General features: G+C 38.2%; 1 protein-coding gene across 1 annotated transcript; it reads right to left on the reverse strand.

Moving 5' to 3' along the window:
- Nucleotides 1-6,136: 6,136 nt before the first annotated feature.
- Nucleotides 6,137-8,466, reverse strand: FANCF (FA complementation group F). Its single transcript, XM_004369837.2, has one exon. The coding sequence runs from the start codon at nucleotides 8,464-8,466 to the stop codon at nucleotides 7,387-7,389; it is 1,080 nt and encodes a 359-aa protein (XP_004369894.1). The 3' UTR covers nucleotides 6,137-7,386.
- Nucleotides 8,467-11,790: the final 3,324 nt, after the last annotated feature.

Below are 11,790 nucleotides of genomic sequence, written 5' to 3' on the forward strand. Positions count from 1 at the left end.
TGAATAAATGAGTAAAATTTTGCAGTACAAATATAAAATTAAAAGGATATGTATGTATATATATAAAACCCAAACCCATTGCTGTCAAGTGGATTCTGACTCATAAGTGACTCTATAGAACAGAGTAGAACTGCCCCCATAGGGTTTCCAAGGCTGTAAATTTTCACTGAAACTGACTGCCACATCTTTCTCCCCCAGAGCAGCTGACCTTTTGGTCAGCAGCCAGCACTTTAAGCACTGTGCCACCAGTATTCATATGTATATGGGGGAGGGAGGGAGAAAGAGAGGCAGAGAGAGAGCTTGAGCCCTGGTGGTGCACTGGTTAAGAGATTGGCTGCTAGCCAAAATGTCAGCAGTTCAAATCCACCAGCTGCTCCTTGGAAACAGTATGAGGCAGTTCTGGTCTGTCCTATAGGGTCACTATGATTTGGAATCAACTTGATGGCAATGGGTTTTTTGTTGTTTATGTATGTATGTATGAGTGTGTATATATATGTCATCATGAGGAACTTTGTAGTGAAAAATGAATATATTTGCCTTTAGAATAAATTTACTTTAAATATTGATGTACAATACCCAAACTTCAAATACTACAAAATATCTCCAACATTTAGTGATTATCATCATAGACTGCATTCAGAGCTTGATGATCCTATTTGTATTATATGTATAAATATATAACATAAACTGATTATTGACATTTTATATCCCTGTGCTTATACTTTTGAGTCAATTCTATATAAAAAAGATCTCTAAGATTTAAGTCCTGATCATCCGTGAACTAAAAGGATAAAACCACAATGAGATTTTAAAACACTATAAGCTCTTCTGAACACAACACCTTTATCCCAATATTAAGAGTAATGATGCTCCAAGAGACAGTTGTATACACATTAATTATTGTTATGATTCAAGCTACTTTCCCTTAGGGCCACCGCATTTCTAACCCAAAAGGGCATTCTTAGCCCACTAGGACAATTAGCATCTGATAAATGATCCTACTGCCACTCTTCTAATATAGTGATTAATCATTTCCAATTCCTGAGAGAAATCAATAGTTTCTTCCTAGAGCATTTACATTAATTAATTTATGTTGATAATGAATACCCTGTATTCACAATTTGCTAGGGAAGATGGGCCACTCTGTCTATAACTGTTGTCTACTTTAGAGCTTTGGTATACTGTTTTAGAGCTTTAAAAGTGTATAAAAGTGCTATACAAAGCAAGTAAAACTGGGCAATTTAACCACAGCAAATAAATCTTGACATTGATGAATGCTGATCAAACTCAAACACAACAAAGAGGCTTTGAAAGATTTTTTAGATTATTGGGTTGTAGCTTGGCCATGTTACCATATTTTAGGATGCTTCCAATCTTTTTGTTTGGATTTATACTCTGTGTAGCCACTACTAAAATGACATTAAGTTTCTTAGATATATGATCCAGGGGATGATGCTCTTAACAAACGTTCACTCCATTTCTTGCTAGAAATTTTTCTTGGAATTCCTATATAATCTTCCACCTTGAATAGGTGGGTAATAGTCATCAAAAATAGTTAGCAGCTACTTACTATACGACAGTCATAGTGTGAGGGACTTGAACTCTATGGTAAGCAATGGTAAGCAAAACACAAGCAGCCTTGCCCTCACTGACCTTACAGTCAGGGGAAAAGATAGATACATGTAAACAATTAAACTACAATTCAGAGGAAAATGGGTGGCCTGAAGGAAAAGAACAAGGTGAGATATATTTAGATAGAGTCAGTACAGTAAGAAACTAAGAATTAAGTTGAGAAGTGAAGGATCTGGGTGAGAACATTCTTGCCTGAATGAATAGCGGAAGCAAAGTTCCTAAGACAGAAGAAATCTCAACCTGTTCCAGGAACTGAAAAAATTCCTGTGTTCTGGAGTGTATAGAAAAGAGAATGACAGGAGATTAGCATGTCAAGATAAGCAGCAGATCCACTTGCAGAATCTTATAAGGTAAGGAAGGACAATGGCCTTTATTTAAAATGAAATGGAGAGTCACTGGAGGGCTTTAAGCAGGGGAGTGAGATCATAGAATTTACTTCATGGAAGCTAATTCACTCATCCATGTATTAATTTAACAAATACTTCTATAAGCTTTCACTTGGTGCTAATAACTGTTCTACACTCTTGGGGTTTATTACTGAACCAAACAACAAATAATCCCGTCCTACAAAAGCTTACATTCCATAAAAGGGAGGCAAAAAATAAAAAATAAATATGCAAATAGTAGGTAATGATTAAAATTTCTATGGAAAAAAAGGATGAAACAGCACAAAGGGATCATAAATGGGGAGGTGAAAGTGTGTAAGGCTGGTGGTTGGAAAGGTTGCTATATTAAAAAGAATACTTAGAAGAGGCCTTGAAGAGGTGAAAGTTGAGCAAATAATTGAAGTAGGTACAAGTTTAGATAAGCAGATAAGTGGGGGAAAAGTTTTCTGGGAACAGAGAAAAGCCATAAGGCGGAGCATACATGGCATGTTCTAAGAAAGTAAGGAGGTCAGTGTGTTAGAGCAGAGTGAGTTAAGGAGATAAAAGGGGAGAGTGCTAATCACATAGGACCTTGTAGACCATCGGTAGGGCCCTGAGAAGTCAGTGCAGAATATTTAGAAGAGGATAACATGACCTGTCTTATGTTTTAAATCATTCTAGCTACAGTGTTGAGAATCACTGTAGCTACAGTGTTGAGGATAGTAGACAGACCAAGATGAAATCAAGAATACTGAAGGTTATTGCAGGAATCCAGGTAAGAGATGATGGTGGTCAGGACCAGGGGTTTAGCAATACAGATGGTAAGAAGTGGTCAAATTTTGAATATATTTGGATGTTGTGCCAAAAGGCCTATAAGATTAGATATAGGAAAAGATAAAGAGAGGAATCATGTGAGACTCTAGATTTTTGCCCTGAGCAACTGGAAGGATGGAGTTGTCAATGACAGGAATGGGGAAGACTGCAGTTCAAGCAGGTTTGGCATATGTTGGATTTGGAGTACCAAGAGGAAGTATTTAGTATGCTGTTGGATATATAAGCCTAAAGATTAAGAAAGATGCCTGGGCTAGAGAGATATATTGGAAATTGACATTCAGATGACGTTAAAGGCATAAATTGGATGAGGTAATGAAGAAAGTATGTGTAGATAGAGAGGAGAAATAATATAAAAAAGGAGTGACAACTGGTAAAGGGATAAATGGAATAAAAAACAAAGTAAACAAAAATCAAGTCAATCAAACAAAGGAGGGAAGGGGGTAGAAATGAAACAGAAAAATCTGGATAAAAAAAGAATAAAAAGAAACAGAAATACAGATAGAGTTTAAAAAGATAAATACTGAGAACAACTTTGTTCTAATAAATTTGAAACTTAAATTAAAACATTTTTAGACAAACATAACTTACTAAAACTGACTCAAAAAGAAACAGAAAGTCTGAATAGCTCCTGTAACAATAAAATATATTGAAATTGTAGTTAAATCATTCCACAAAGAAAGTACCAGGCCCAGACTGTATTAAAGAACAATTCTACAAAACTCACAAGGAGTTAATCATTCCAATCTTATAAAACTCTTCAAGAGAGCAGGGAAGGAAAAAAAAAAAAAAAAGAATACCCTCTAATTAATTCTATGTGTACAATAAAACTTTGACATTAATTTCAAATAAAAGAAATATAAGAATGAAAAATTACAGGCTAATTTCACTTATGAACTCAAAATCAACACTCTAGACAAAATATTAGCCAACTGAATTAAACAGAACATAAAAAGTTAATACATTCAGTTGAACATCTCAGAAATGCAAAGGTAAATTATTATTAGAAAAATTAATAGAATAAAAGTGGAAACAATCTTCAACATTGCCATATTACTAAATGTAGAAAAAGCATTCACCTAACATTTATTGAGGGTTACCTCTATAGTAGGTATTTTTCTTATTTTAAGACTATAAACATGAAATATTCAATAAATTTAAAAATCTACAAATATTATGCATAATTATTATAACTATGGAAATAGCATACAGATGATCCAAAAATGTAAATATTCAAAAAGGAAAATAGTGTGGTAGGATAATGGATACAGTTTATTCTATTAAAATTTCCCTCTAATATTGTTATTGTATTATTTATCTAATAAAAAATGTATTTAAAATATTAAACCCTCAATCTCATTTTATTTTTAAACTTATTTTAATGGTTGAATCTTATGAGTTTCATTTTATGTGTGATTGCTTTCCATAAATATTGATGAGTTAGATTAGGTTGGATCATATTTTACAAACATTTATTTACATGTTTATCAATTTAAAAGACAGAAAATAACTGAATCTGGCTGCTTATAACTTCTGACATCATTTTCACATGGATTATCATTTTAATCTTTAATTATGCTAAGTGGGTAGAAAAGATGAAATTCTTCTATTTTATAGATGAATAAATTACGATTCAGGAAGTGAAGTAACTTGAAAAAAGTTACACCAGTAGCTAATATGCCAAATTTAAACAATATTCAACAAATATAATGCCTCCCATGTACCAGGCCCTGTGCTATTTTTGAGTATACAGAGATGACACGGACCTTTTAATTCAATATTGTTTTACAAACCACCAACCTAGCTCCCTAAAAAAAAAAAAAAAAATTGTGGAAAGAATTTAAGTCAGAAAAGACCTGCATCCTTCTTGGATTTACCACCTAAGAAGTGTACAACTACCCCAAGTCTCAATTCCTTTACTAATACAATTTGAAGCTTACAGCACATTGCCCTATTTTACAATTATATTAAGTAGTTTTCCTAAGATGGTGCAGTTGCAGGACTTTGCAAAACATATGGCACAATACAAATCCAAAACCTTACTTATTCATTAAAAATTAACTACTAAAAATTTTCCATTAGAATTAAAACCTTGAATTGCACCTAACAGGAGCTAGTGCAGACAATAGCACTCAGATCTGAAATATTCTAATATACTCATTAAATATGCAGGCAGCCCAGGGGAAATTCTAGCAGAGTATATTTGTCCTCAAAATGATATTAACAGGAAACACAACAGACTTGCAATCATTTTGTCCACTGGCTCATGAGAAACTTGAATTATTAAATTTCCCATTCCTTCACCTCACTTCCCCACCCTCCACCCCTGGTCCTATGCATAGATTTCTAAAGGGATAATAAAATTACTAAATTTAGTGGCATGTTTCCAGGTCCTTATTTTGCTTATAGGAGTCCCTGGGTGGTGTAAACAGTTAAGTGCTCAATTACTAACCAAAAGTTTGGCAGCTTGAACCCACCCAGAAGTGCCTTGGAAGAAAGCCCTGCTGATCTACTACAGAAAGATCACAGCCTTGAAAAGCCTAGGGAGCACAGTTCTACTCTGCAACACATGGGGTTGCCATGAGTCAGAACTGACTCATTGGCAACTAGTTTTTGGTTTGATTTTGTTAATAAATGAAAGTATACAGACCTAGGGTTCTAATCCTAGCCTCATTTATTCAAACATTTGGAACACCCACCACATGCTAGATACTGTGCTAGGCTCTAGGAAACAAAGTAAATGACAGATATGGTTTCTACTCTCATGTTGCTTATTTAATGTGTGCCCTTGGGAATTTTACTTAATCTCTCTTAGCCTATATCCTTATTTGTAAGAATGCAGTCTTGGTGTGAAGATTAAATAAGATAATGTACGTAATGAACATAGCATGGAGTCTGAAAGATGAGCTTAGTAATGGTAAGCATAAATATGGATTTTAAAATGTCCTTTAAGTCTATACCAATCTTTATCATTTTATCTTAAATCATATTCTCAGACACAGCTTCAGACATAGAGACAGTTCAGAAACTAAAGCTATTATTAAGGCTTTTCCCAGCTAGAAGTCTTCATTAGGTTATACTTTTCCTGAAAAAGACTTTCCTGTGATGTTCTACAAGGAATTAAAAAAAAAAAACAAAAACCTAAACTTGCTGCTGTTGAGTCAATTCCAACTCATAGCAACCCTATAGGACAGAGTAGAACTGCCCCATAGGGTTTCCAAGGAGCAGCTCCTGTAAACCCAAACAGCAGCTGGTGGGTTCAAACTGCCAACCTTTTAGTTACCAGTTACTTAAACCACTGCGCCACCAGGGCTCTCTACATGGAATAGAACTAAAAAAAGAATTGGGCCACTGGGAACAAGAACACGCTAGAGTTATAACCCAGGACCATCTAGGAAAGTATACTTGCTAGTGAACAGCAGCTTACCCCAAGTTCTACCCTAGAATGAAAAATTCTACAAGAGTATACAACTCCTTTTGCTCTAATTCCATTCTCATTAATTAACTTTCTGGATACTAATTTGTCTTCCAATCTGGTTATGGATATTTTGTTATCACTAACAAAAATGAATAAACCTCTCAAGTTTCTAAGCATCTGGGTAAACTGACATTAAGTTCCTACAACACTAAACGAAAATTCTAAACTGTCCCCATAGGGCAGCCACTGAGGGAATAAAGAAATTTACCTATTTTAGTATAAATCCTTCACTTAACATATGAGGCAACTATATCCAAGATTGTGATTTATGAATCTAGTTAGTGACAGAAGTATCACTAAAACCTGGGTCTTCTAATTCAGAAGTTTGATTCTTTTGCCATCTAAAGCTAAATTAATATCCAAAGGCATATATCTGTATTTTGCATACTTCAGCATTTTTTTTAACTTTTTTTTTGTCTTTGAGTCAATGCTTTAAATTACTATTTGGTTTTAACTCTCGAAGAATAGTTATTCACAGAAATGAGAAACAAACTTTCTGAATAACAAAATTTTAACATATTTGAGGTTAGTTAACTGGTTAGAACACTAGGTTAGCGAGGTCAGAATCCAGGGCTTAAACTCCAAATAGGACAGTTAGCTTTTCAAACCGACATTTCTCAAAATACATGTTGGCTAAAGAGAAACCTTCACTGCTGATAAAACAACTATAAACGTAAACCATCCTGACAGAAAAAGGGTGTCTTTTGTTTTTTTTAAAGGTATGGTTTCTTTGAACAATATTTCTTTTTAGCATCCTTAGAAAGTGGCTTTCTAAAAAGAAAACCACTGCTAGTTCCATGGTTTAAGTAGGATTCTTTCAACATGTCACTTCCTCTATCCAGAAAATACATGGCACTACAAGCCAATCACTTTACATATTTATAACTGGATAATAAACCAATGAAAATTATCACCAACAATAATTACTATATTTTTGACACATGAAGGTAGAAACTTGGTGAGAACATAGAAATTTTAATTTTGTAAACCATATATTCAAGAGAGCAATGAAGAGAACATTGTCCATAGAGAACTGGGGCCTGGGTGAAACCCAGACCTTGTCTCTTCCCCAACACAGTATCATGTACCACTGCCAAGAGCTAACAACAGGTCTGTCCAGATGCTAAGCCCAGGGACTTCGAAATCTCCATCCTGCGCCTTATAGGACTCCAGGGTAGTTAGAACTTCATTTTTCAGAGGTGGAGAGGCCTGGCAAAGGCTTTGAAACCTGTTGTACAACTCCTCCCAGGACAAATCCTGGGACTCTGCTCCAACCCAACTGCCTTTCTGTAGGTCATAGTGCAGATGTCGACCCCAGTCTGTTAGCAGACCCAGATAGACCCGGGAAAGCGCTGGGTGGCGGCCTACCACCGAAGCTAAAAGTCTGGCTGGGAGGTTGCGACAAAAGACAACCATGATGTCCGATTTTCCTAGAAGCCAACGGACCAATTCCTGCCTACCCTCTCCGGGTGTTTGGGGGACGCCCAGTTCCAACTCCTCTTCTTGGGGCCGAGGAGACGACGGCGGTAGCAGCAGCGCGGCCGCTATCACCTTCAGGAAGTTGTTCTGAGGCAAGCGCTCCCACAGGCGGCTGAGAAACTTGCTGGGGCCCTCCGCTTCGGCCTTCCCCACCTCCTGCAGACGCTCCAGCAGGAGCTCCACCTGCGTCTTCACCAGCGACTCCTCCTGAACTACTGGGTTCTCTCGGTAGCCACAGAGATGCAGCATATGGACAGCGGACCGGCGGCGGGCGAGGCGGGACAAGCAGTCTTGGAGCGTCTCCTCGTCGGTGTCCGGGACGCCGGGGCCCGGAAAGAGCTGCTGCAGTAGGTGGTGATAGGCGGCATGCCCCAGGGCCCGGTTGTCTAGCAGACGCACAGCTAGCAGGATGTCACAGCGCCCCAAGGACTGGAAGTTTGTCAATCCGGGGGCTGTACCCGGCCCAGAGCGGCCCTCCTGCCTCCACTGGTTGTGCAGTCGCCGCTCCAAAGCCGCGCGGATGCGGCCATGGCGGCCGAAGCGCCGATGGATGTGGCGCAGGTAGCGAGCCCACTGCAAGGCCCGGCGCACGGTCGCTGGGTCCCAGGTGCTGACGTGGGTAGTGCGGGAGACCGCCAGAACCTCAGAAAAGCGCTCCAGGTGCTGCAGGAGCGGCTCCATGCGGCGTGCGATAGCCTCACTTCCGCATTCATCCTGGAGACGGCGACTCTCTGCGGGCCGATTGGAGCGTCCGTGAGAGGATACGCCTCTCTGCAATACTATTGGACAAAGTCTCTGTCAATCTGACCGGCTTTGATACGGGTTCCTTGACACTAGGAACCTTAAGCTAGAGAAAGTCTCGATAGTTATGCTTCAGCTACCGACATTGAGAAACCTCTGAATTGAGGGGGAATAAACGTAGGGCATTCTAGCCAGAATTTCCTGGAGCTAAGCACAAGGCGCAGCTAGTCATGAACGTCTCCGCGCTTTCTTTTGCTTTGCGAATATCCGTAGTAGACATTTTCTAAGCTGTACCTGAAAGAAGGATTTGTGTTGAGGTTTATCATAATTAGATAACGATAGAGACATGTCGCTGGATGTAAAAGAACATTATTTAATGAAATTTTAAGTTCAATTCAATTTGCTAAAAATGTACTCACCTACTATTAATTACGTGCAGGCAGTATGCTAAATTTTGGACCTCTCATTAGAAGCTCAAATTTATTGAAACAGAAGATAATCTTCACGATACTTTTATTAAAAAATTTAAAGAAACTCAAACACTTTATTTAAAAAATACATTATCATTTTGTTTTTGTAACTTCCAAGGCAAAATAACTTGGTTAACTCTTATTTCACAAAAATAAACGATTGATAGAACGAAATGGCATTTAGCACCAAACTAAACATTTGACTATAGACTTTGGGAAGAGAAGGGAGGGGAGAAGGACCCATTTCTGGATTTATTTATTTGCCAACTAGTATGATGTCACTTCCAGGACTAAGGCGCACTTGACTCAAGCCATGGTGTTTTCAATCGCCTCATATGCATGTGAAAGCTGGACAATGAACTGGGAAGACTTTGCAACTGCAAGCTGAAGGATGAGTGTTGAGAAAATCTTTTAAGGACAAGCAAACAGTTTGCAGGCACCTGAGTTGAGGGAATGGGACCCATTCATGGAGGTAAAAGAAATCCAATAACAGTGCCTTCAGTCCAGGATACGGGTAAGAGCATATGTCAAGAACTGAGCATATTAACTTCTCCAGCTTCAGATCTTTCTACCTTCCTTATCTATTAAAAATTTGATTTTATCTTAAATCCTGGCTTGAGCATTATAATATGTAAATGCATACATATTTCTGATTAGCCTACTTATATTAAATAAACACATTAAATATCTATGAAGTTTTCATCTTTAGAAGAAAGAAAAGCTTAGGGATTGGAGCTTCTCCTCAATGCTCCATTTAATTTTTAAAAGTTCAATGAAGCTCCTACTAGGAGTAAAGTAGTAGATACTTAAAGATGATTATAGCAAGGTCCCTCACTTCAAGAAATGGAGCATCTTGAGGCAGAGTTGGGAGGGGCACAAAAAGACAACTAATAAAGAAAAAAAGATTTTATGTTTTAAAAATTGTAAAAATGATGTTATGAGAGATCAGATGTAAACTCTGACAAGAGAATTCTGGGAAGGTGTTGTGGACTGAATTGTGTCTGCCGAAATACGTATTGAAGTTCTGGCCCTTATACCTGTGGATGTGATCCTTTTTGGAAATTGGGTTTTCTTTTGTTACATTAATGAGACTACACCAGAGGAGGGGGGGTGGTTCCTAAACTTAATCACTTCTGAATCATAAAATAGCAGAACAACAAGAGACACACACAGGAGGAAGGCACCATATGAAGACAAACACATAGGCAGATGGATCTACACTACCAGGAATACCAAAGATGGCCTGTGACTACTAGAAGCTGAAATAGGCAAAGAAGGACCTCCCTCTAGAGCCATACCCTGTATTTGGACTTCTAGGCTACAGAGCAATGAGAAAACACATTTCTGTTCTTTAAAGCCACACACTTGTGGTATTTTCTGTTATGGCAGCACTAAGTAACTAAGACATAAGGCTTTACAGAGGACTGATGCTTAGTTTAGGCCTTAAAGGGTTTGAACAGTCATGGGATAAAGGAAAATCCAAGTGGGAGCAATAAAGTAAGATAAAACATATAAGGGCATGAAAGTACATAGGATGTGCTACAAATACTGGACCAATCTCCCACCTCTTGGGTTATGATCCATGAGTTCCTGAGATGTGGTAAATTAGGACAGAAACTTGCAGGCCAAGTATCAGGAGATTTATTAAAATATGATGCTGTTCAAACCATGGGAGTCAAGCAACATAAGCAACCAAGGATCAGAAGAAGAGGCATTCAGAAATAATCTGTCTCATAGGGCCCTGGTAAGGATTAAATAAAATAATAAATGTAAAATACTACAATGGATAGTGTGACTATCTCTTTATACCCATTCCACCACCACCGTCACCACCACCCATACTGCCAGAATTCTGGTTCATTCACTCTAACATCAGTTCTTTATCAGTATACATCGGTTCTATAATGCCTCCCTGAGGCTCCAGTAACATCTATTCCTCCCTGCTGCTGCTAATTCCTGGGTGCCCTGACATATCTTATTGATCCCTTATCTCTGCCCATACTTCTATAAATATTACTCTGTTGTTGTTTTTGTTATCAGGTACCGTCAAGTTGGTTCTGATTCATAGTGACCCTGTGTAAAACAGAACGAAACACTGCCTGGTCTTACGCCATCCTCACAACCATTGTTATGCTTGAGACCATTGTTGCAACCACTGTGTCAATCCATCTCGTTGGTGGTCTTACTCTTTTTCCCTGATCCTCTACTTTACCAAGCATAGTGTCCTTCTCCAGGGACTGATCCCTCCGGATAACATGTCCAAACTATGTGAAACGAACTCTCACCATCCTTGCTTCTAAGGAGCATTCTGGTTGTACTTCTTCGAAGACAGATTTGTTTGTTCTTCTGGCAGTCTATGGTATATTCAATATTCTTGGCCAACACCATAATTCAAAGGCGTCAGTTCTTTGGTCTTCCTTATTAATCGTACAGCTTTTGCAGCATATGAGGCAATTGAAAACACTGTGGCTTGGGTCAGGCCCACCTTAGTCTTCAAGGTGACATCTTTGCTTTTGAACACTTTAAAGAGGTCTTTTGCAGCAGATTTGCCCAATGCAATGCATTCTTTGATTTCTTGACTGCTGCTTCCATGGGTGTCGATTGTGGATCCAAGTAAAATGAAATCCTTGACAACTTCAATGTTTTCTCCATTTATCATGATGTTGCTTATTGGTCCAGTTGTGAGGATTTTTATTTTCTTATGTTGAGGTGTAACCCATACTGAAGGCTGTGGTCTTTGATCTTCATCAGTAAGTGCTTCAAGTCCTCTTCACTTTCAGCAAGCAAGGTTGTG

This window comes from Trichechus manatus, unplaced genomic scaffold, assembly GCF_000243295.1.
Source record: "Trichechus manatus latirostris isolate Lorelei unplaced genomic scaffold, TriManLat1.0 scaffold00006, whole genome shotgun sequence".
Lineage (NCBI taxonomy): Eukaryota > Metazoa > Chordata > Mammalia > Sirenia > Trichechidae > Trichechus > Trichechus manatus.

Coding starts and splice junctions, on each gene's coding strand:
- FANCF (XM_004369837.2), bottom strand. CDS start 8,466: ATGGAGCCGCTCCTGCAGCACCTGGAGCGCTTTTCTGAGGTTCTGGCG.